At 37.2% G+C, this 21,259-nt stretch overlaps 2 protein-coding genes across 7 annotated transcripts; one reads left to right on the top strand and one right to left on the bottom strand.

Annotated features, from left to right (window-relative positions):
• Positions 1–716: 716 nt before the first annotated feature.
• Positions 717–16,276, top strand: rpgrip1 (RPGR interacting protein 1). Of its 4 annotated transcripts, none has more exons than XM_079487918.1 (27): positions 717–1,049; positions 1,770–1,959; positions 2,046–2,102; positions 2,585–2,702; positions 3,121–3,320; positions 3,533–3,614; positions 5,098–5,238; positions 5,394–5,499; positions 5,742–5,765; positions 6,082–6,228; positions 6,301–6,374; positions 7,369–7,577; positions 8,010–8,116; positions 8,218–8,268; positions 8,356–8,535; positions 8,642–8,759; positions 8,868–9,377; positions 9,483–9,634; positions 10,702–11,050; positions 12,068–12,237; positions 12,475–12,795; positions 12,889–12,919; positions 13,008–13,099; positions 13,417–13,606; positions 14,200–14,284; positions 14,389–14,516; positions 14,595–16,276. In XM_079487918.1, exons 2-27 carry the CDS (start codon positions 1,875–1,877, stop codon positions 14,804–14,806), a joined length of 3,939 nt encoding a protein of 1,312 aa, XP_079344044.1. In that variant the 5' UTR covers positions 717–1,049; positions 1,770–1,874; the 3' UTR covers positions 14,807–16,276. The 4 variants fall into 4 exon arrangements, with proteins under 4 accessions (XP_079344044.1, XP_079344045.1, XP_079344043.1 ...); XM_079487917.1 differs by having other exon boundaries at positions 779–1,049; positions 1,854–1,959; XM_079487919.1 differs by lacking the exon at positions 2,046–2,102 and having other exon boundaries at positions 1,854–1,959.
• Positions 15,985–18,872, bottom strand: LOC306912064 (ferritin, lower subunit). 3 transcript variants are annotated; one of them, XM_079487921.1, is made up of 5 exons: positions 18,723–18,872; positions 17,994–18,094; positions 17,570–17,716; positions 17,093–17,218; positions 15,985–16,691 (listed from the first exon to the last, which is right to left on the bottom strand). In XM_079487921.1, the coding sequence occupies exons 2-5, from the start codon at positions 18,090–18,092 to the stop codon at positions 16,542–16,544; spliced, it is 522 nt and encodes a 173-aa protein (XP_079344047.1). In that variant the 5' UTR covers positions 18,093–18,094; positions 18,723–18,872; the 3' UTR covers positions 15,985–16,541. The 3 variants fall into 3 exon arrangements, with proteins under 3 accessions (XP_079344047.1, XP_079344048.1, XP_079344049.1); XM_079487922.1 differs by lacking the exon at positions 18,723–18,872 and adding an exon at positions 18,336–18,552; XM_079487923.1 differs by lacking the exon at positions 18,723–18,872 and adding an exon at positions 18,215–18,336.
• Positions 18,873–21,259: the final 2,387 nt, after the last annotated feature.

The raw sequence follows: 21,259 nt of genomic DNA, 5'->3' as shown, positions 1-21,259 counted from the left end.
ATCCCCATATAAACACGCCCTGTTGAATAAGCCCACTCCCACCATTGATAGACAGGTTTCTATACAAGTCAGAGGAAACACAAATGCTTTAAGCTTAATACGCGACGTGAAATAGTAAGTGAAATAGCATATGTGAATTGCTATTGCGATTGAAATATGGCAGGTAATTCATTTGTAAATAGATTTAGCTTTTTCTTTTGAAATTTGGCAGACATTTTACGTTTGCGTTTGAATTATGTCAAAATTTTGACACTTATTTTTTGGCAAAAAAGGCATTTGCAAATGCAGTTTGCAATTCCGTTTTAATTTAGTCTCCAAATTCATTCCATATTCTGCGTTGTTGAAGTGTCAACCAGATCCTGCCATTTACAGTATCTTCACATGTATATTTTACTAATACTGTACCCCACAGTGGAAGCTACACACACACAAACACACGCACGCGCACACACACACACACACACACAAACTAAAGCTTCCTGTCATTCCAGTCTTGTAATCTGATTTTCTCCTTAGGCCTTCTGTTCATTTCTTTACTTACAACCACAGCCGATCAGAGTAGATTATGAGTCTGGCTACTACAACTAAATTGTATTAGAGTTTTCAGACCCAAACACGACTTGCTGCTCTTTATACGTTTTACTGCATTTAACAACGAGTGATCAATGTTTGCAGTAGTGAATCAATTTCAACTATGTTTCAAACACAATGTATTTGCTTAAAGAATGACACAAGTGATTGACAGCAGACAGGAGGATGTGTGGAGAGAGATTAAGCAGATTAGAGCTGCACTGTTGAAACAGCGTCTTTCCAAAAAATCAGTGCAGAAACAACGGAAGAACAGTAACAGACGGATGATGAGTGAACTGAGAGTGAAGGAAGACGACTCGATAGGACAAACCTTTTGAAGAGGCAATGAGAGTGAGACTCACATGTGCTCATGGGATTAATGTCCACTAAAGCTCTGTGTGGAATACACAGACAGATCCTTTCTCATCTGCATCAACATCATTATTTCGGTCCGCCGCTTTCTGCCTTTTGCAAATAAAGTAAGTTTCATTTGAACTGTTCTTATTCTGTAATGGTAACATTTCACAAATTATTTATTTTATATGTTTATATATTGAAATGCTAGATCTCAGAAATCCCTCAAGGCAGCAAGTCAGCAAAAGCAATAAGAAATTGGATAAACATAATTATTATATATTTAATCCATGTTGATTTAATTAAAATCTAACTTTTGGTCGCATATAATGTCTAGATTGTACTTTACAGTGTTGAGTACACTGCCTTTTGTTTATATTGCCCCGAAGGCAGGTTATTATATTTTTTATCATTTTTCAAATGATGACTAGCCATTATAGTCATCTAGTTTTTCTTTATTAGAATCATGTAACCGTTATCTGATCTACTGCCTCCAGAAAAGACCAGCAATAATAGACCCTTTGGCATAAGCAGATCCTCACACAACGTTTTTGGGGCACTCCTTTACAAGCAAGATTTGGTAACCTACAATTACTATTTAGTAGATGAGGAACAAAATGTTAAATAGTCTCATTCGTACGTTGCTTTGGATAAAAGCATCTGCTCGATGAATACATTTATTTATTTCTATTTCTATTGCCCATTGATCATTATCACACAAAAAAGTTAAATTATCTGTGTGAACCTATAGCTGGATTTCTATAGCACATTAATGCTCATGTAATGTTGTGTTCATGTTCCGTAATATTATATATTAACATGTACATTATGTCATATTTTTGAAGGATAAGATGTCAGAAAGAGAAAATTCGAATTACCTTTTGAGATCTTTGTGATGATGTCACTGCCTAAATCTCTTGATTTATAAGTGATTGGTTGGAGCTCTCAGGATGTCATTGGCTTCAGTGGACGAGACGGCAGGTGACCTCCCTGTGAGAGATGTATGCTTGAGAGGACTCATACATGTTACCCAAGGTGTGAAATCAAACTGTTTCTGCTTATGTAGGTTGAAAGATACACAGTATGTGCACTCTACGCATACTGTATGTTTCTTATTTAAGACATAGATCATGATGCAAAAAACTGGAGAAGACCACTACAGGTGCTGAAGATAAGGGGTAGGCACATTGCTCAGGTTGTAGTTCTTAATATGTTTTGTATTATATCCGGTAACACTTCAGTATAGGGGCAATTCTCACTATAATCTAGTTTATTATTAGCATGCATATTATTGGCATATATCGGCTGTTTATTAGTACTTATAAAGCACTTATTCTGCATGTCGATACTTTACAACCCCAATCCTACCCAATACCTAAACATAACAACTACATTACTAACTATTTATAAGCAAAACAAATTATAAAGAGTTTATTGGTTATTAAATTGATCCAAGATCAAATTATTAGAGCTATAATATTAACCATAGTTTTATATCTCTATACTTTCACTGTATATCAGCAAATGACTCTGGAGTCTGTGCAATATATAAGAATCATCTGAGACAATATAACTCATATGAATCATAACTTTGGAGTCCATTAGTTGTCATGAATGCACGAGCAATCTCTAGCAGTAAAAATGTAACATTGTGTTACAGATCGTCAGCGTGTATTCAAAGTACCACGTGAGCAGCTGGAAGATCAGTGTCTACGTCTAAAGGAGGAAAACACACTTCTCAAACAGCACAGTCGTACACAAGAGCAAAAACTACGCAGGTACACTTACTCTACACAACAGACAAGGATAAAACTTTATCTCTTTAAGAATAGTTCAGGCACTCGGTTTTGGAGTGAGGCATTTAGTTCGTGTTTTAACATACTACTATATCAATAAAATGTTAATTACATTTTACGTATATTCACTTACAAAAAGTTTTTAGTTCATTTACATTTGAACAAATGAGTGAATAAAACGGAACAAATGAATAAAAGATGATACAATATAGTTATTTTTTTAATAAATAAAATGTTATAAATAAATTTTTGTGTTTGTGTAATTCTAGGGGTTTTAGTTTACTGTTATGACAAACTTTGTGACAAACTTTGAAGAGTGGTCTATGTGTTGATCATTGGTATTTTATATCATTGTGCTTTAGAACACTGTATGTTTTGAGTAAGTTCTTTTGTTGATCAGGCTGTCAACTAAAATGCTGAGATTTAAGCAAGGACTTGAGGCTGTGGCAAGGGACAGTGAACTGGAGGACACCATTCAAGAGCTGGAGGCTCGTGTAGCGACTCTAGAGAGCCAGAAGGGGATGCTGCTGAGTAAACTCAATCTTGCCAAACAACATATTTTGGACCTGGGTGTCAGAGCCCATAACAGACCACGGACAGGTGGAGAAACACAAGAAATAACTATTGTGTTGTGTATGATTTGAGACATGATATTACAGATTTCGGGACATCTTGTCTCTTTCCTGGTACCTATGTGAATACATTACCATAAGCACTTTTGTGGAAGAGATGTTTATTTGTATTAGTAGTCTAGTTTAGATTCAGTTACAGCAAACAACAATCTCTCTTTCCCTCTGTGGATGGGGATCCAGGTGTCAGGCGAGCTGCTCAAACCGCTCCTGCTCGCTGTGGATTCAGTTCAGTGGATGAGACCAGAGGAGAGATTGACAGATTGTAAGTTGACTTGTGTTTGCTTTGCTTGTGCATGTTTATATTAGACCCACAAAAATGCAGTCTGCAAAAACATATTATGTAATTTGTAATTGTGCCCTAAAATGCAAAATTCTGCGGAAATAGATGTAGATTTAAATATTTAAATTGAAGATAGTTTATAAGGCAATGCCTAATGCAGAGATATGAATAATTTGCGTTTGTTTGTACTAGGCCTGTCAAACAATGAATCCGGATTAATTGCAATAAAAGTTTGTGTTTACATAATATACTGTATGTCTGTGTAAGCATATTCGTTTTGGAACATACACATACATGCATATATTTAAGAAAAACATAAAATCATTAAACATTTATATCATTTTAATGAATATAAATATGAATAAATAAGTACATATTTCCTAAGTTTGAGTCAGAGTCAAGACCGAGTACAGAGAGGGTCGATTTCGAGTCAAGACCGAGTCCAGAGAGGGTCGAGTTCCAGTCAAGACCGAGTCCAGAGAGGGTCGAGTTCCAGTCAAGACCGAGTCCAGAGGGGGTCGAGTCCGAGTCAAGTCTGAGTCCAGACTAGTTCGAGTCCGAGTCCTGACCAAGTCCAGAGTAGTTCGAGTCTGAGTCCAGACCAAGTCCAGAGTAGGCCGAGTTCGAGTCAAGACCGAGTCCAGAGGGGGCCGAGTCCGAGTCAAGTCTGAGTCCTAGGACAAGAGGTCTGAAACAAGACCTATATTCCAGCCATTCATAAATCCCATACCATTCTTTTTCGGAACTTTCTACCGTCAGTCACTGCAAATGAAAGAACTGGTTGATATGGCCCGATTTTAATAAAGCTGGTAGACATTTTTGGTCCGTGAACTGGATCTCGCACAGGACGCGCGTCGTCTGTCTAGGCCTGGCTAACCCTGGAGATTCTCGTTTTCAAATCTGCTCTGTTGTCTGCTTGTCTCCTCGGTTACATGTCCTTCATCAGCAGCAATATCTGTTGTATATATATATAATAATTTGATTTCTTGTTGAAGTAATTATCCAACGTATTGGGACCCTTAGCCATTTTGACCGATTTTGTCGGATAGTAGTAGTGCGTATTACTACATAATGCGTAACATAGTTCGTAATGCATAGCATATTGCTCTTTCTTCGTTTTGTTGCCCCCTATCAATGCGGAAATACAAACATAATCACATAGGAAACAATTTTCACATCTGCAACTCTTTGTCTACAGTAATTAAATTACGACATGGAGGGGCATCTGCCCCCCCTTGTCCCCCCAAATGTGGCCCATGGTTCTGCGGATGTTAAAGGTTCATAATGGAATCATAAAAACTGGTTTTGCTATGGTAGTTTGAAGCACCTTTATTCAGAGTGCATACAGTAGTTAGTATTCTGCTTACTTGCTATCAATTAGCTATTAAACAGCAATATACTACTTTCCTTTCAATTGAAGAGTTCAGTATAGACTTTATGTTTCTAATGTTCTGTTCTCTCGCAGTAAAACCGCCATCACAGAAACCCAGCAAGAGAGAGTGGCAGAGCTGGAGTTTACATCTCTCAGAGAGACACTCAGAAACAAAGAGAAAGAAATCGAGAGTGTCCTGAAAGATTTACGCAGACAACAAGCTGATGGATACAGGTGAAAGAACATGTATTAAAATATATCAATGTATTGTAATGAATACCAATAGATAATTGTCTTACATAATGTTTGCTGTTAAAATCCAGTGAAAAAGCATATTATTTGCAAGACCGCCCAAGGGGATATAAGCAAAACTTTTAAACCTATTACAGGCTCACCATAAAGGATAATGTAGATGTGATCAAACTGCAGAAGCAGCTCTCTGAAAAGAGCACCGCCATTCTGGTCATTCAGGAAAAGTTCACTGTTCTTCAGGAGGTGAGCTACAAGTTACATTTGATTATTTTGCATGTGTTTAGTACTGTATAGACTCTCCAGTGTACTGATGCTTGTTCACTCTTTGGACAAAATGTGGATATGCAACAGAATGCCATGCAATATTCTAAAGTATTCTGATGTATTTTGCCAGCATTAAATGCCACGTGTGGTACTGTCCACCTGGTAAGCAAAATTAGGTCTAGGCATTAAAATGACTCTCCCTTCTTTGTGCTCCTCTCAAGGCTTATGAGAATCATCTTGAGGAGGTGAGTGTCCCATTATTCCTCTTGCAGACATGTTGTCATCTTCTGACAAATGTCATGTACATGTACACAAGAGTTTGGAGTTCCGGGTTTTTTTCAATAGTTTACTTCTAATAAAAAAACACCATCTGTGAAGGAAAAATGGCACGTTTTTTCTTTTACACAGACAATGTTAGTTGAAAAGAAAACGTTGTGTTTTGGAGGTTGGTCCTTTGGATATTAGAATGCTTTGTCAACTTCACTGAACAGCATGAACATTCAAGGTATTCTTCGCTTATGTAGTTCTTTGCGTTTTTTTTGTCTTGAATGTCCAAAAAAGGAACAAAAATATTTCAAAGAGAGTCAAGGAGCATTGCTGGGAAAGGTGGAGGAATTTAGCGAAGAGTTGAAACAGGAAAAACAGAGAGTGTTGACATTAGAAGAGCAGCTCAACACTGCCACACTTTCACTGCAAGCTCTGAGAGAGGTACTGCTCATGTTATTTCAGTTACATTACTCTTTCTCTGTTACATACTTAAGCGTCTCTTCTGTATCTCAGCTTCAGGAGAGGGTTTTAGGTCTAGAGGACGAGCGGAATCTTTTAAAGAAGAGCTACGATTCACTTCTGGAGAGGTGAGTATTTCAACAGACGGCCGACTCTCCCGGAAGGCGACTTCGAATGGACGCAAGGGACACTTATAGATTTTGTAACCCACATGTTTACAAGAATGGTTAAAAACAGATAAACAGCCATTGCACTTTATGTAACCTGAAAAGAGGATTCATTCAGTGCAGGGGAGAGTGACAGCGTGATGCCCTTCCCCTCACAAGATCACTGTTTGACAAGAGACTGGACAGTGCCTGAAATTTTGGGGTTTAAACACGTTTTTTTTTTAAAGTTGACATTTTCATCATTAATCATTTATCTTATCCACCCGCGACCCACCAGCAAACAATGTTCATTTTTATCAGTTGGTCTTCCAGACAGGCGAATTAATAGCATCACCACCCTGCGCTAATTTGCGCAATGTTTAGTAGTTTACGTTGGTCATTATGGGAATGAGATATTGCGCCTGTGTTCTTTAATATGCTCCTTGTTAGTAAATAACCCACAGAGATTTCCACTCCCATCTGCACTTTTTATAAATTTTGCTGACGCGCTATTTTGCCCTGTTCAGTAAACCTAACCTTAGGTTACTTTTCTTTCTTTTCATTTTTGCAGTGTAGTGCCAGTAATGAGAGTCTCTTCTTTTTCATTTTGAATATCAAAAAGTGTTTTAATTTTGGTTAAAGAAAAGTTGAACTCAAATTAAAAACAGCACTTATTGGATTGGATTGGATTCAATTTATTGTCATTACACACATACAAGTACAGTGCAACGAAATGTATATATTATAGGAAAATATTAAGTATTAATCGAATCTACAGGAAATTACTGGCAAAACTGCTGCAAAATTACAGCAAAGTTTGACAGTGTGGGTCATTGACAGGACTTGGGACTTGTTGGGTCTGGTTTGAGGAGTTAAGGGGGAACCCTAAAAGTATATACATTAAAAGAGGACTGGGTTGAAAGCTGAAACTACATTATTTCCTATATAAGCTTTATTGCACCACTTTCCACTTTAGTACGATGTCTAGACAGAGCCATCAACAGCCACATGAGGATGACGATAGAAAAAAGGAAACACTGAGAGAAGACAGGTGGAGAGATGAAGTACAGAGGCTCGAAGAAAGACTGCAAGAAGAGACAAAAGAAAGAAGGATACTGGAGAAGGAGAAGGAGACGCTGAAACAAGAGAATGAGGAACTTCGGAAGGAGAAGGAATGGAACAGAGGTATTTTTTTGCATTATTTGTATAAAGTATTGAGCTAAAATGGCCAAGAAACACCAACAGAACGAAAAACCCGTTAAAAAATCCTGTATAAAAACGGACAAAGTAATGGCAGAAAATTACAAGTACATTTTCCTTTATATTACAGACATTTCACACATTAACACGAAATCTGGAGAAAAGTAGTAGAACAGGTCTACGGCCTCTGCACTCAGAATTGCCATCAATCTGAAATTAAAGACAATCATGCACACATTATATTATCATGTGACCAAGGAACCACCAATTCTGGCTAAAATCTTCTGACTAGTAAGCACAACATTACAAAGCCAAACGTTTAGAGTTGTCAACGCAATCTAATGCCTGTTCAGGGTTTTTTGTCTTCTCAACAAATGCAATGCCTTTATACACTACTGTATATGTGTTCTTGTTTAGATATAGTTATGTCCTTCAGAGACAAACATGACTGCTTGGAGCGAGAAGTCCTACAACACAGACACGAAGTCACAACTTTACAAGAGAAACTAGACTCTGTTACCAAAGTAATGTTTACTGTTTTATACAGACATGATTTAGTAAAGGAAGAGAACCTTTGGCCAAACATACAACTCAGTTTCGGTCTTCTCTTCTTGTATTAAATCAGGAGTTTGATATGAGCGTAGAAGATCTGAGTGAAACTCTACTTCAGATTAAGGTAAAAGCAGTGGATTTTTATTCAACCAAATTATTCATTAAATTATTCTGCCCATTTGCATCTTCATTCTTTTTTTATATGTCTTAGGCCTTCAGAATGAAACAGGAAACTCAAGGTGTGATGCACTTCTTGAAAACTGAGAGGAGGTTGGAAGATTCATCCGAGGATTTGACTGCCCTACAGGCTTCACATGCAGAGACTGTTTTAGAGCTCCAGAAAACTAGAGACTTATTATTACTACAGCATCGCCTAAATGTTGACCTTCAGGTACATGCACACCACCTGTGATCTACAGTGAAACAGCTATTGCATAATGTCTCATATGCTCTGACACTACACTCTTCACACACCAAAACAATGGTTTCTTTCACAGAAGGAGATGAAGACTGTTATGGAGAGACATGAAAGAGAGACAGAGGAGAACAAGAGAAGGGCGGGTGAGAAAGACAAACTGTTGAAAAGCAGATCTCTTCAAATCACCAATTTACAAGGTCAGACAAACAGCAAAAGACCTTTTTATAAACTATACATTTTTCATTTGATAACACTCTTTTTATTTTAAGACTAAATAACTCCATTATTTGTGTAATACATTTTAGTTCAGCTCAAAAGGTTAGCATACAGTCCTACAAACTATAAACGGACCACAATGCCACAAACCATCCCACTCCAGTACACCTGGACAGGACTAGAGCTACATTCCGTCGAACCCACTGAAGACGACACAATATTCACACATGTGCATGAGGGAGAGTCGCTTCTAGAGATCCATCTCACGGGAGCCACATTTACACCGCTGGGACTGAGACTCATGGGACAAGATACAGGAGAGGAGCAAGGGCTGGTGACATTTTGCACCTATGGCTTTCTTGATTTTGAGAGCCTCTCAACACCGTTAATATGTGGAGAACAGCCAAATTATGGCTTCACGTCACATTACGCTCTCTCTTCCTTTGACGTGGAGAAGGTTCAGGGTGCTTTTATTAGCGCTGAACTGCACCAGGCGCTCGGAGGGGTAAGATTCATGACCCGTGGCCGAGCGAGGATCTCTCTACTGGACACGCTACAGCGGAGAGGTGAAAAGATTAAAAACAGAGCAAACATTACAGGTAAAGAGAAACATTTTCATTGTTTTCATTAATGAATATTTTGTCCCGTGATGGAAAAAGCTTTGGCACCGCATTTTTAAAACTGTATTGTTTATTTTTCTGCAGGGGCTGAAGGGGAAGTCATAGGGATCCTTGAGTTTTGGGTATGTTTGCACCCACAGGTGGAACTTTCAGAATCACTAATGAATAAAACTACAAGAAGTGAAGAAGCTGTAAGACACACCAGAGGTTCGGAATGGGCTACTGGTGAGCAAGAGGTACAGTGAATGCCACAACACTTTTCCACATACTAGAGAACTTTAGCATCTTAATGTGAATATGAACATATGAAACTAAGAATATCATAGCTGTACTTTACCTTACAGGGAATATGACCAGCAGTGCTGGGTATAATTTCCAACTAATTAGTTACTGTAATTTAAAAAGGGATACTTTTATTTTTCTTCAATTTAATTACAGTAACACTGTAAAAGAAACGACAGCGTTTAGGTTTTTTATATTACCGTATATTACCCTAAATATAAGTATTAAGTAATTAATTACTTTTTAGCCTACGTCTATTTGATGTCTGCATTTATATCTGCAAGACATATGCAATACATAGTCTGCTCATCTGCAATACGTCTCGGAGACGTCTGAACGTCTGTTATACGTCTGCTAAAGATCTGTAGATCTGGAAACATCTGCTGCGTAAAAACATCTGCTAAACATCTTAGAAAGAGCATCTTTACATTCATTCTAAATCATAAACATCTTACAGACATCTTCTAGATGTGCAGATAACGTCTGACAGCAGACATCTCCGAGACGTGTTGCAGATGAGCAAACTCTGTATTGTAGATGTCTTGCAGATGTAAATGCAGTCGTCAAATAGATGTAAGCCAGATGTATGTGTGCTATCAGGGAGAGAGCGTTATTTGTACAGAAATCTAATTACACCATTGAATATGTTATTAGAAAAAGTGAATACTTTTTCCAAAGTCTATGGGCTGAGTCACTTACCCAACACTAGCCAAAAGGCATGCAAGAATTTCAGTTCTGTTCGTCTCACAAAGTTGTTTTGAGAAGACCATAGTATACTCAGACAAAATATAGCACTTATATTCTGTGTATTGAATACTTCTGTGACTAGTTTTGGGTAATTTCTGGGGCTTTAACTGCTTCTTGTCACTGTAGGAAACTCATTGACAAGAGCAGCCTTAAATAGATTCAGGAAATGCTTGTCTTCAAAAGAAAGTTGATGTATATGTGTGTCCCAATCCTCTTAGAGTTATGTCTATTTGCATTTCATCATTTGCTAAAAGCTTGCGATCTGTATGTGCAGGAAATATTTGACTACGGTGGAGGAATACCCAATGAGCTGGAGGTTGTATTGGAACGGTGTGTGGGTCTCCGGACACACTGGCCAGGACTGCTTCCTGATGCTTACCTAACCTACCGTCTTTATGACTTACCACCTCACTCCACAGCCATTATCCAGAACTGTGCAGATCCCGTCTTTAAAGACTCAGTGAGATATCCATTGGCTGCCACTATGGATCTATTAGAATATCTGAATGCGGGCAGCCTTTGGGTGTATGTGTTGGATGAGAGCGAAATACAGACGGCTCCCACGTACCTGGCAAAGACACCAATCCCGCTACGGGCCCTTGCAACAGGCAGACCAATCAGAGGTATTCAAATCACAATTAATAGAAGTCTGCCAAATGGATTTAAAAGAGTCGAGTCGCATCGAAAAGCTGTGTTTGATTTGCTGTATTTGGGGTCACTCGTCCACATCCAATGCTGGATGTTTTAAATCATGTGGTTTTCCAGCCCCACCTGTGACTTTGCCCTTTGTTACATGTCTTCTGTCTAGATCACCATCACCTGCCTATTGGTAGTATGCTTGCTTGCTTTCTTTATATTTATACTATTTGTTCGCATTTCTAGTTTTTCCTGTCAGTCCTGTTATGCACGGGTGCGTTTCCCGAAAGCATCCAACTACAGTCGCAAGTTTCGGACCCTGGTGAATCCCTGGGCGTAGGAAATTTATAAGGGAGTAAATATCTTGAAATAAAACAATAGAGGGCAAAAAACCCTCAACAAGCATCACACCAGATCCCTCAACAAAAAGCTATTATGAGTTTTCCATGGGCTTTTGCATCTGTGATCAACAAATGTTTGATCAGACATGACAATATAAAATGTGGTTATAAAGTGACCATGGTTGCGCAACATTACCGTCACCATCACAAAGCTATTACCGATTCTTTCAAACATTTTCCCTGACAAATCCATCCATTTATGAGATTTGTTCATAATATTTATTACAATTTTATGTGTGATGACTATGTGTGAATAGAATACATAGTACACATATATAGGCTTTATCTGTAATCTCATTTAAACTGCCTTTTAAGATTTATATGCTTCAAAGAATCACGATCGGGGTGTTACTGTTGTGTTTTAAGTCATAGAATAATAGTGAAAATATGTTTACCAACATCCTCTTAAAAAACAATGATTGACCTGGAAGGGCTGAACTAACTCACTCATTCCAAAATATGTCATCCTTGCAGCATCCTATATTTTTGACAATGTTAGGTTACATAACTATTAACTGGGTTACAATAAAAATTAGTTAAAAAATCTAATCATACAAATGCCTGGGTAAGAGGTGAACTTGTGGGTCATTGTTACTCTGTCAGGTGATTTTGTTCTTCGAGACCCTGCCGGCAATCCAAGAGGAATGCTGAGAGCCAGTCTGAGATGGAAGTATCCTTTCTATGCACCTGAATCAACCTTAAAACAAAGAGAACGAGAAGAACCAAAGACAAAGAGTGCTGAGATATCACAGAGACCCACTACAAAGCCCAGCGTGAGTCTTCCTGCTACTACTTTTTATTAGTATTTTTAAATGCCATCACAAAAGTAAAAAGAGCGAGAACTAACAAAGAACAAGTTATTATCTTAACAAATAATCAAGCAAAATAGCTGAAAAAGTCATAAAAATATACAATTTGGTATAAAATTGTATACCGAATGTTAAAGCACAATTTCTCATTTCTCTCATCTTTTTTCCACGCTATGATCCATTGCTGTTGGTGTTCAACAGCCTCCATCAGCCCATAGACCCAAAACTGCTCGGGCTCACCCATCCGTGTCTAAACGGACCTCAGAAAGAGTGTCAGTGACACCCACTCAGTCTCCAGCTCCGAAAAGAATCCCACCTATTCAGATGTCATATCCCAGTAAACCTTCAACTCAAGCATCAAGATCAGTTAGGGGGAAAAACCACCACACTGCAGCATCCAGAAAGACAGCTCACTTGATTCCTGCCATGTCTATTAAGTCACATGAATCTGATCGTGTTATGGACTTCAGACCAAGCAGCCCTCATAGCCGAAAGAGTGATTGTAGTGAGTCAAGAGAACAGGTAAGGAAAGGTGCAAGTAAAGTAGAATTCAATCCCAACAAAATACTTATTCAATACAAAATGTGTTTGAGGTTCTGTTTTTAATACTTCCAGGAGGAGGATGAAGACAAGATGGAGGACACATGTGAGAAGATATTTCAACAAGCACTTACTCATTACTCAAGTTATAAAACCGCAGGATTAAACTTTTTTTACTTCTTGTTCAAAAATAGCTCAAAGTGACGTTCTACAGTCTTATGAATCCAGAGATTCGAGTGAAAGTGATGTTATCGTCATACCCCATCCCCCAAAGCCACATAAACAGGTAATTGTAAAGGTGAATAATAAACATCTTAAAGTAGAAAATATGTAGAAATTATAATAGAAATAGAAAATATCCAAAATAATTCCTCTTGAGAGGCCAGATGCGTAATTTACTCATGTAAGCATGCTCTCACATTTTAGCTATTTCAATATTATAATCAACTTGCTCAACAAGAATATCTTTAACCAGTCGCTTCGCCATGACAGTACACAACCCTTACAGCAATGCTGAGAATAAAATGTGAATTTTTATTATGCTGCGTATCTAAAATAGCCTGAATTGATTCTGGCAATCATTTGTGTCTTTGTGTCTTACAGGGAGACATACTGAGAGTGGAAATCCTGTCACTATCTTTTAACCCAAATTCCAATGTCGCACTTAACCAATCAGTGTATCAAGTTTATGTAGAGTACCGCCTGCTAGGCGTTCCCATGGAGACAACAGAAACACCCATGTCTTTACGTAAACCAACGGAAGGAGAGGAAATTCATTATAACTTCATGAGAGGTGAGGCCATTGGGCATTCAAAGTAGCCTTAAGCCGCAGTCAGACTTGACGTTGGGCAAGCGAAGATCGTTCGGACGGTGGCACGAATTGTTTTCACATTTCTGTACCGAGAGGTCACGCTTTGACGTTTTGATCTTCTATTGGTGTCACGTACTCACGTAATGTGAATTCCCAGGTCAGAGTTCACCAAACTTGATATTTTTTACACAGCGAAATATTGTCGGACGGGCTTGCGTCTTGGGTCCGTCGCATTCACATGCGTATGAATGGAAGTCAATGGAGGGAAAAGTCAAGTGTGACCATTAGACTGTCTAAAACAGATGCAAAGCAGTCAATCATGGAGCTTCACACTGTTGTATAATACATTTATGGTTTTGACATACATTGCATTCCAGCTATACATTTGACCCATGACCAGTGCATCGCAGGACCATTCGACTTGAATTCTGCTGACCTATCATGGGATTATATTTAAAATATTTTTTTGGCTTGTGGGCTTTGACTCCGAGGCATCTAGTGGGCTCCTAGAAACACAAGGCATCCTGATTTCTATTAGTGTTGATGATGCTGTTTGTGTCTTTCCTCTTTTATAGTTATTCATGTAGATTGTATAGACGCAGCTCCTCTGAGACATTATCTCTACACAATGCTGGAAGGCACTGACCCCAACCAGGGCAGGTAAAGACAAATGCAGACTGAACAGATGGAGAATAACAACTACAGCCCAACACATTGTTTCACTTGTCCATAAAAGTGATAAACATATTGTTCTCGTCATCTAGGTTAAAGTTCACTGTAGTGAGCGAGCCCATGAAGGAGCAAGAAGAATGTGAAGATGTTGGATTTGCCTATTTGGATTTACGGCAACTTCTTTTGACTGGAAATGATGTTATTGAACAGCAAATCAATGGTGAGTCTCAGTCTATGAAAAAACAGGAATAACTGCAAGGCTTTAAAAACATTATTGATTCTGTGAGTTTTTATTCAGTTGTCAGTGTGAATGAGGAGCAGGGGGTGGTGGGAAAGTTGAAAGTATCTGTAGAGGCGGCACAGGCTCTGAATGGAATCTATCTTGAATATCATCCGATTGAGAAGAGTGACAGAAGAGCACAGACAAACAGCACAGAGGATGAAGAAGTGATGAAACGACACGATGAGATGCAGGTGCTCGAGTTTGATGAAGACGAGAGCGATTTTTGATGAAGATCTAGAATCTGAATGCATTTTGCTTATTCACCGTGTCAAGCCACAAGAGAAAAAATCCAATCACTAGCTTGTCCCTCCGAGGGATGGGTATGAAACGCACATGTTTTTCTATACACTTTACAAACAGCATCATGATGGGATCAAGTTTAACAGACACTCAGTAGAATTTCAAGAATATAAAAAAAACCAATGAAGCATTTTAATTATGCAGTACTTTTCCTAAAACAAACAACGCATACAATCAAAATGCGCAGCCTTTTATAACTAAGGTTTTTACAAGGTGCCTGGCCGTTGTTTAAAACTACATGCGTCTAAAGACTAGTTTGCTTTTGAGAACATTTAGCAAACGTTTTACGAAAAGCACAAAAACTAAATATCAGTTCATGTTACATAGCCAGGGCGTACGCAATGAAACAGCAAAGCTCTTATCTATGTGACCTCAAAGAGCCATCACATTAATCCTAACTGCCTTTAGCGTCCTTTAGCTGTATTCAGTTATCGTGCATTTGTGAAGAGAGCGTGTGAAAAGACGACAATATCACTGTAACCGTAAGGTATACTTGACCATTAAATTCCCTGCCATGCAATTTTCCCTGTCAAGGAACAATGCGTTTTGTGTACACTGTTGAACAGAGTCTGTAAAATTAGACCACAATATACTGTATAAATATGAAGACATTCTAAAATGAAACATATTTTTGTTGTTCCAAATCTATATACAGTTCTTTGTTCTGATGACATTGGAGAAAGATATTTGGAAGAATGCTTATAACTAAACAGTTCTTGTCCATTGTCTACCATAGTAGGAACATTACAAGAGTAGTACAAAACTTCCCCATGAACCGTTTGCTTTCCTACATTCTTCAAAATATATTCTTGCATTTTCAGCAGTACAAAGACATTTATAAAGGAGTTTTTCCTATGGAAATGTATCCAGATTTGGAACAACGTGAGGGTGAATAAACGAAGACAGGATTTCAATTTTGGGGTGAACTGTTCTTTAAGTTTTTAGTTTTACCCGTACTTAAAATAATTTTGCACTGCATTTTAACATTAACGCAAATGTCTGTGAAATAACCAGAAAAAGTACCAGTACACATTTTTTTACAGTGTATGTGTAGCTATGATTTGCTCTTGCAGACAAACAATGCCAATGTTGAAACAAATGCTGAAACATTTCAATTAGCTTTATTATCTTTTGATAAACTTGATCTTCACAAAAAAAGTTACAATTCTACATCCTGTAAAGATTTAAACTAAGAATTGCATTCAACAAAATACAAAAAAGATCTCTGGAATGACTCGTGTATTGTTATTATTATTATTGCTATATTGACACCACAATTTGTAAAAACGTCATTTGAGGTCAAGATTTACACGGACTGAAGTTGCACGTAGAAATCACTCTTGAAAACCCTTTAGGTGTGTATGCTGGTATTTAAATAAACATATCTTTTTGAAGTTAGCCCCCACTGTATAATTTCTTTTTAAAAGCAGTGTTAAGAAATCCCGGAATCATCAGAAATTTCACAGCATTATCCATACATTCGTTTTAGTGTGGTGTGAAAGCATCGGTGGCTCTGTCAAGCATGGATCTCCAAATATTAAATGAAATACTAAAAGGTTACTCTCTTACATGAGGCCCTGTTAAATTCAAGCTATTGTTTTATGAGGTATTCTTTCGTATAGCACCATCAGAAGTGAGCAAATGTTTTTTGTGAGGAGCACATCACAGAGTGTGCTTGTCAAACAGATACTCTGCCATCTTGCCATGTGGATCTGAGGAGATAATGCGTTTCAGGCTGCCTGCGTGGTCACCCAATAGCTTAATGGTTTCATGGCTGTCAGTCAAAAAATGGCCTTCGAGGAAGTCACACAGCTGAAAGAGAGAGATAATACTTCAACTAAATCCACTGTCGATTTCTAGAGAACCTTGATAAAAACTCAATGTACTATAACCTGAGGTACAAAATAATGCTACGTTTAAACGTTACAAAAGTCTCACAAGATTTGGGCACTAGGTGGAAAGATCGTTTGTGTCACAATTGTTAAATTATTACAATGGCCGAATAATCGAATCAATAATTCCGGATGACATTGGCCTTGAACTACAATTTAACATTCATAGTGATCTTTTTCTGGACTGTAAGCGTGACAAAAACAAAAACATAATGATCAATATAATAGACAACACAGACACAAACGCAAAAACAATATAAAAAAGATATAATTCAATATCAAAAAAGTACTGTGAGCATGTTAAAATGATGAGTTACTCACGTGAGGGTCAGTGTTTTCACCGGCAGCTTGATGAACCTCCAGCAGGGATCTGTTAAGAGATTTCTGATAATCCAGAGAGAAAGTGAGGGCATCCATACCACCTTTCCAATCATCACGGGTGGGCTTCTAATAATTAGGAAAAGAAAGAAAGAGATAAAAATGGAGAAGAATAATAAATGTTTTAACGTTGTTATTTATTTTACATTTTAGAAGTTAAATATTTGTAAAATCAAGTTGTGACTCAAGCATATACCATATGCCACAATATGCATGTCTACATGCTGAATGAAAGGTAACTTTCCACTCTATTCATGTTTTGTAAAGTCTATTAACAAAACCAACTGCACGCAGCTGAAACCCTCATGTAAGACAATGATCAATCGAAATCTATTCAAGTAATGATTTGTTTAAAGCTTGCAGGGTTTTAAAGGTAACAAAATGGGAAGACACACGAATGACAATGTAATGGTTACTGACTGCGATGTTCTGGAAAAGGATTCGTCCTCCTCGTGTGTTCTGATAGTCTAGCAGCTTCTCAGCCTGCTCTCTCTCCTTCTCGGAGCGCTCCAGAAAAAACTTGGAGAAGTTTGGCAAAGCCACATCATCTCTGTCAAAATAGAAACCCTATGATAGAGAGATAGCGAGCGAGCGAGAGAGAGAGAATGTTGGTGTAACACATGTTAATGAAAAAAGATACTTTTGGCATTTCAGCATAAAATGACGGCTGCTGTTAGAATGTTTGACGGCTAAACGTATTTATTTTTATTTACATTAAGTTTTGTAATGTTAAGGTATATGAAAGCATAAATTACAGTCAAAAATATACGTGGCAAATGTTTATAACACATACGAACATACTTTAAATACATAAAAAGGTTATACTAGGAGATTAGAAACCTACCAGAGACAGATAAACATAAGAAGCGGACAATTTGAGGTTTATCAGTTTGTTGACGTTTGCTTCATTATTCTGGTGGAAATTCTGCTTGACAAGAGACATTTCTGAAAAAGATGAATACAGAATGCATTTAAGAATACACAAATTCAAGAATTTTATACATGAACCTAATGCATAAAAAACAACAACTGTAAATGACTTTATAATCTAAAGAGGACTCTTACTGGGATTTATTGCAAGACAATAGGAATAATTCACCAAACATGCATTTACTGAAAACCATTTATTTTTTAAAGTTGCTGTGAAAACCTGTCTCGATTCACTTCCTCTAATTTCTGGTCTTACCGTTTGGCATAATGTATGTGTACTCTCTTATATAACGCACATTTTCCCCATGAAAGCAAAGTCTAAAGGTATCTGTGTGCAAACATTGGAACAACACGTGCTCAATGAACAGTACATAACGACTGTAAACATACACCGACAACAAAGTAGAGAAGAAGCGACAACACACAAATTCATTACAATAACAAGGGCTTTCTATATTGAAACGGGATGTTAAGTTTGATACTGTCGATTATTAACACAAACTGAGCCGCTGAACTCTTTTGATAACCGATCTGTAAGGTTTGGGAAAGCAAACCAAACCTTCAGATGATTGAGTTATAAAAACAAATGTGCGAAGATTTACTTCAAAACGACTACAAAATGTCAAAATAAACTGTTAAAAACCTGATGAGGATCAGACGTTCGCGGTTCTGTGAGAAGAAAGAAACACAGGGCGACGCTCTTATTCGCTGTTATTCTTTTCACAGAAGTGAAGTATTCACGACTCTCATACAGCGACATATACTGGCGAGGATACAGCATTTCTTCTTCTTCTTTTTTAAATAGCGGTTGTCAACTATTTGTTGCATTACCGCCACCGCTGAACTGGAGTGTAACCACAGGTTACATATTCCCCATAAAATTCAATTATTTTTAAAAGCCCTGTATTCTTTAAAAAAGAAATCAAAAATTTAGAAATCTTATCAGAACTTCTTTGTAAAATATTTATGTAATTAAATATTATTTCATTGGCCTCTTGCGCAATAAACCTCTCTTGATTATATTTCTGACAATGAATCAATACATGCTCTACAGATTCTGGGCTGTTTCTGAGACAATGCTCACAGTTACCATCAACATGCTTTTTCATTAAAAATAATGAACCGTTAAGTCTGGTGTGCCCAATTCTAAACCTGGACAACACCACTTCTTCATGTCTAGCTCTAACTGAAACTGCTATCTTATTTACTTTAGACTCTAAATTAAAAAGATGTCTCCATATGATTCATTTTCCCAAAAGAGCTGCCATATTTTTTTATAAGTTCTTGTTTTAATAATACTCCTAACCTCTGCTTTGCTGTATTTTATGTCAATATCTATGTTATCTTTATCTGCGGCTTTCTACGGCATATACATCAGCCAGCTCATTCCCCTCCACCCCTATGTGGGCTAGAACCCATAAGAAGGAAAATGTAATCCCTCCTTTTGCAATCCACTCGCTAACTGTAAAACCTCAAGAAGAATGTCTTTCCTGGACCATGAGTGGGAATTCTGGATACGTAAAATTGCAGAAGTAGAGTCACGAGCTATGACTGATTGTCTACAAGCAGATTATGGTATGTTAATTTTTACTGATACAGAATATCAACCCAAAAATCTGAACAAACGATATGCATGTTATCAATTCATTTGCATTTCAGTGAGTAAAATAAAGATCAGGAATGCAGTTTAGTCCTGTCACTTTATGAAAGTACTCCTAACATCAGTTTATGTCAAATGCCTGCCATCAGAATCAGTATCTTCCGTTTCAACCTCTACGCCATGTTCAATAACAGCTGCCAAAGGAAGTCGGGGATAAGATTGTAGACCTGCACGAAGTGTCTCTTGACACGTGTGCGGTGACCAACTTCAAATCATCCTACCTCTGAGCTTGCCATCAATGGTTTCTCTATCCAGTAAGTTTGTTTTGCTGGGGGATCAAATACTTATTTTACCCAACAAAATGCAAATCACTTCATAACCTTTGGCCTAATGTGTTTTTTTCTGGTATAAAATAAACTTATTCTATAAAGATAATAGACCCTACATTAAATCAAATAATTATCTTTCCCACTGTATATTCCCTTAATCAAGTAAACAAATAATACAATTATATAAGTATAAACAATAAATACATAAATGATTCATTCATTACAATCAAAGTTTTAGATAGGCCTACCGAACACAATAATAATAATAGTCTGTTACCTAAACCACAGCAAATATGTTTTGAATTCTTTTGAGACAGAAGAATGGCAGTCAAAGGACAGTATTGCTAATAAATACATTCTCTGAAATGAAACATTGAAAATGAAATGTGTTTTCTTGTTTTCTATTATTCTCTTGCTTTTGTAAAGTTTTTCTTCATGTCTCTACAGCATGTATACTTGCTTCAAGCATCTTTGCAATAAAAGCCACATATTTTAATATATTTAAAACAAATTTGAATTGAATTGATCCAACTAATAGCAATACCAAATACATACAGTAAATAATACAGTGTTCCACAAGACATTTAAACTAATGGAAACAATTGTATATGTCTGTCAAATGAAGAATAAAATATGACATATTCTATTTCAATATTCTATCAATCTAATATGTAGTTTTGTTGCTTGATAGCTTACATGTTTTTATAGCGATGTACTGATCCCAAAACGTTTTTCGAAACCTGAAACTTTTGAAAATTGAAATGCAAATTGTGTATCAGATAAAGCAAGCATCTGAGGGGATCAAATAAAATATTATAACCTATTTTATTTTCATCCATATGAGCTTTACAATTGTAGACATGTTAGAAAATGTTTGATTTGTAGAGATGTGTTGCTCAACTATTAAAGCATTGTGTTAGCTGCATGAAAGGTTTAAATTGTTGTTCCCAAGGAACACACGTATACTGACAAACAAAGTTTTAAAGCACTGAAAGTTGCCAAGTCATGTATGTTCAGGTGAGGCTGTGTTTTATCCAACTGTCCTCAATTTCTACCAAACAGAGAAACTGTGCATTTAGTTTTTTTTCAAAAGGAAATGGGACACCGATCTGTGCCCTATTCATAGAATGTGCTAGTTGACAAAACAAACATTGTGTTGATCTCAATGGCAGTAATAAAGTAGGGCTTGTCAACCAGTTTTTAAGGAAGAATCTGTTGAGCTGCATTTGACCAATATAAGTGAAGTCAGTT

The sequence above is a fragment of the Barbatula barbatula genome (assembly GCF_947034865.1).
Source record: "Barbatula barbatula genome assembly, chromosome: 23".
In the NCBI taxonomy this organism is placed as follows: Eukaryota; Metazoa; Chordata; class Actinopteri; order Cypriniformes; family Nemacheilidae; genus Barbatula; species Barbatula barbatula.
Note: the sequence above shows the minus strand (reverse complement) of the source record. Positions and strands in the feature narration are given on the sequence as shown.

Excerpts from the sequence above, each read along its gene's own strand:
- rpgrip1 (XM_079487918.1), top strand. The coding sequence starts at position 1,875 with ATGTCATTGGCTTCAGTGGACGAGACGGCAGGTGACCTCCCTGTGAGA. Across the intron at positions 8,117-8,217 it reads AACTAGACTCTGTTACCAAA|GAGTTTGATATGAGCGTAGA; the intron begins GTAATGTTTACT and ends GTATTAAATCAG. Across the intron at positions 12,920-13,007 it reads AGACAAGATGGAGGACACAT|CTCAAAGTGACGTTCTACAG; the intron begins GTGAGAAGATAT and ends GTTCAAAAATAG.
- LOC306912064 (XM_079487922.1), bottom strand. Across the intron at positions 17,717-17,993 it reads CTTATGTTTATCTGTCTCTG|GGTTTCTATTTTGACAGAGA; the intron begins GTAGGTTTCTAA and ends TCTCTATCATAG. Across the intron at positions 16,692-17,092 it reads GTGAAAACACTGACCCTCAC|CTGTGTGACTTCCTCGAAGG; the intron begins GTGAGTAACTCA and ends TCTCTCTTTCAG.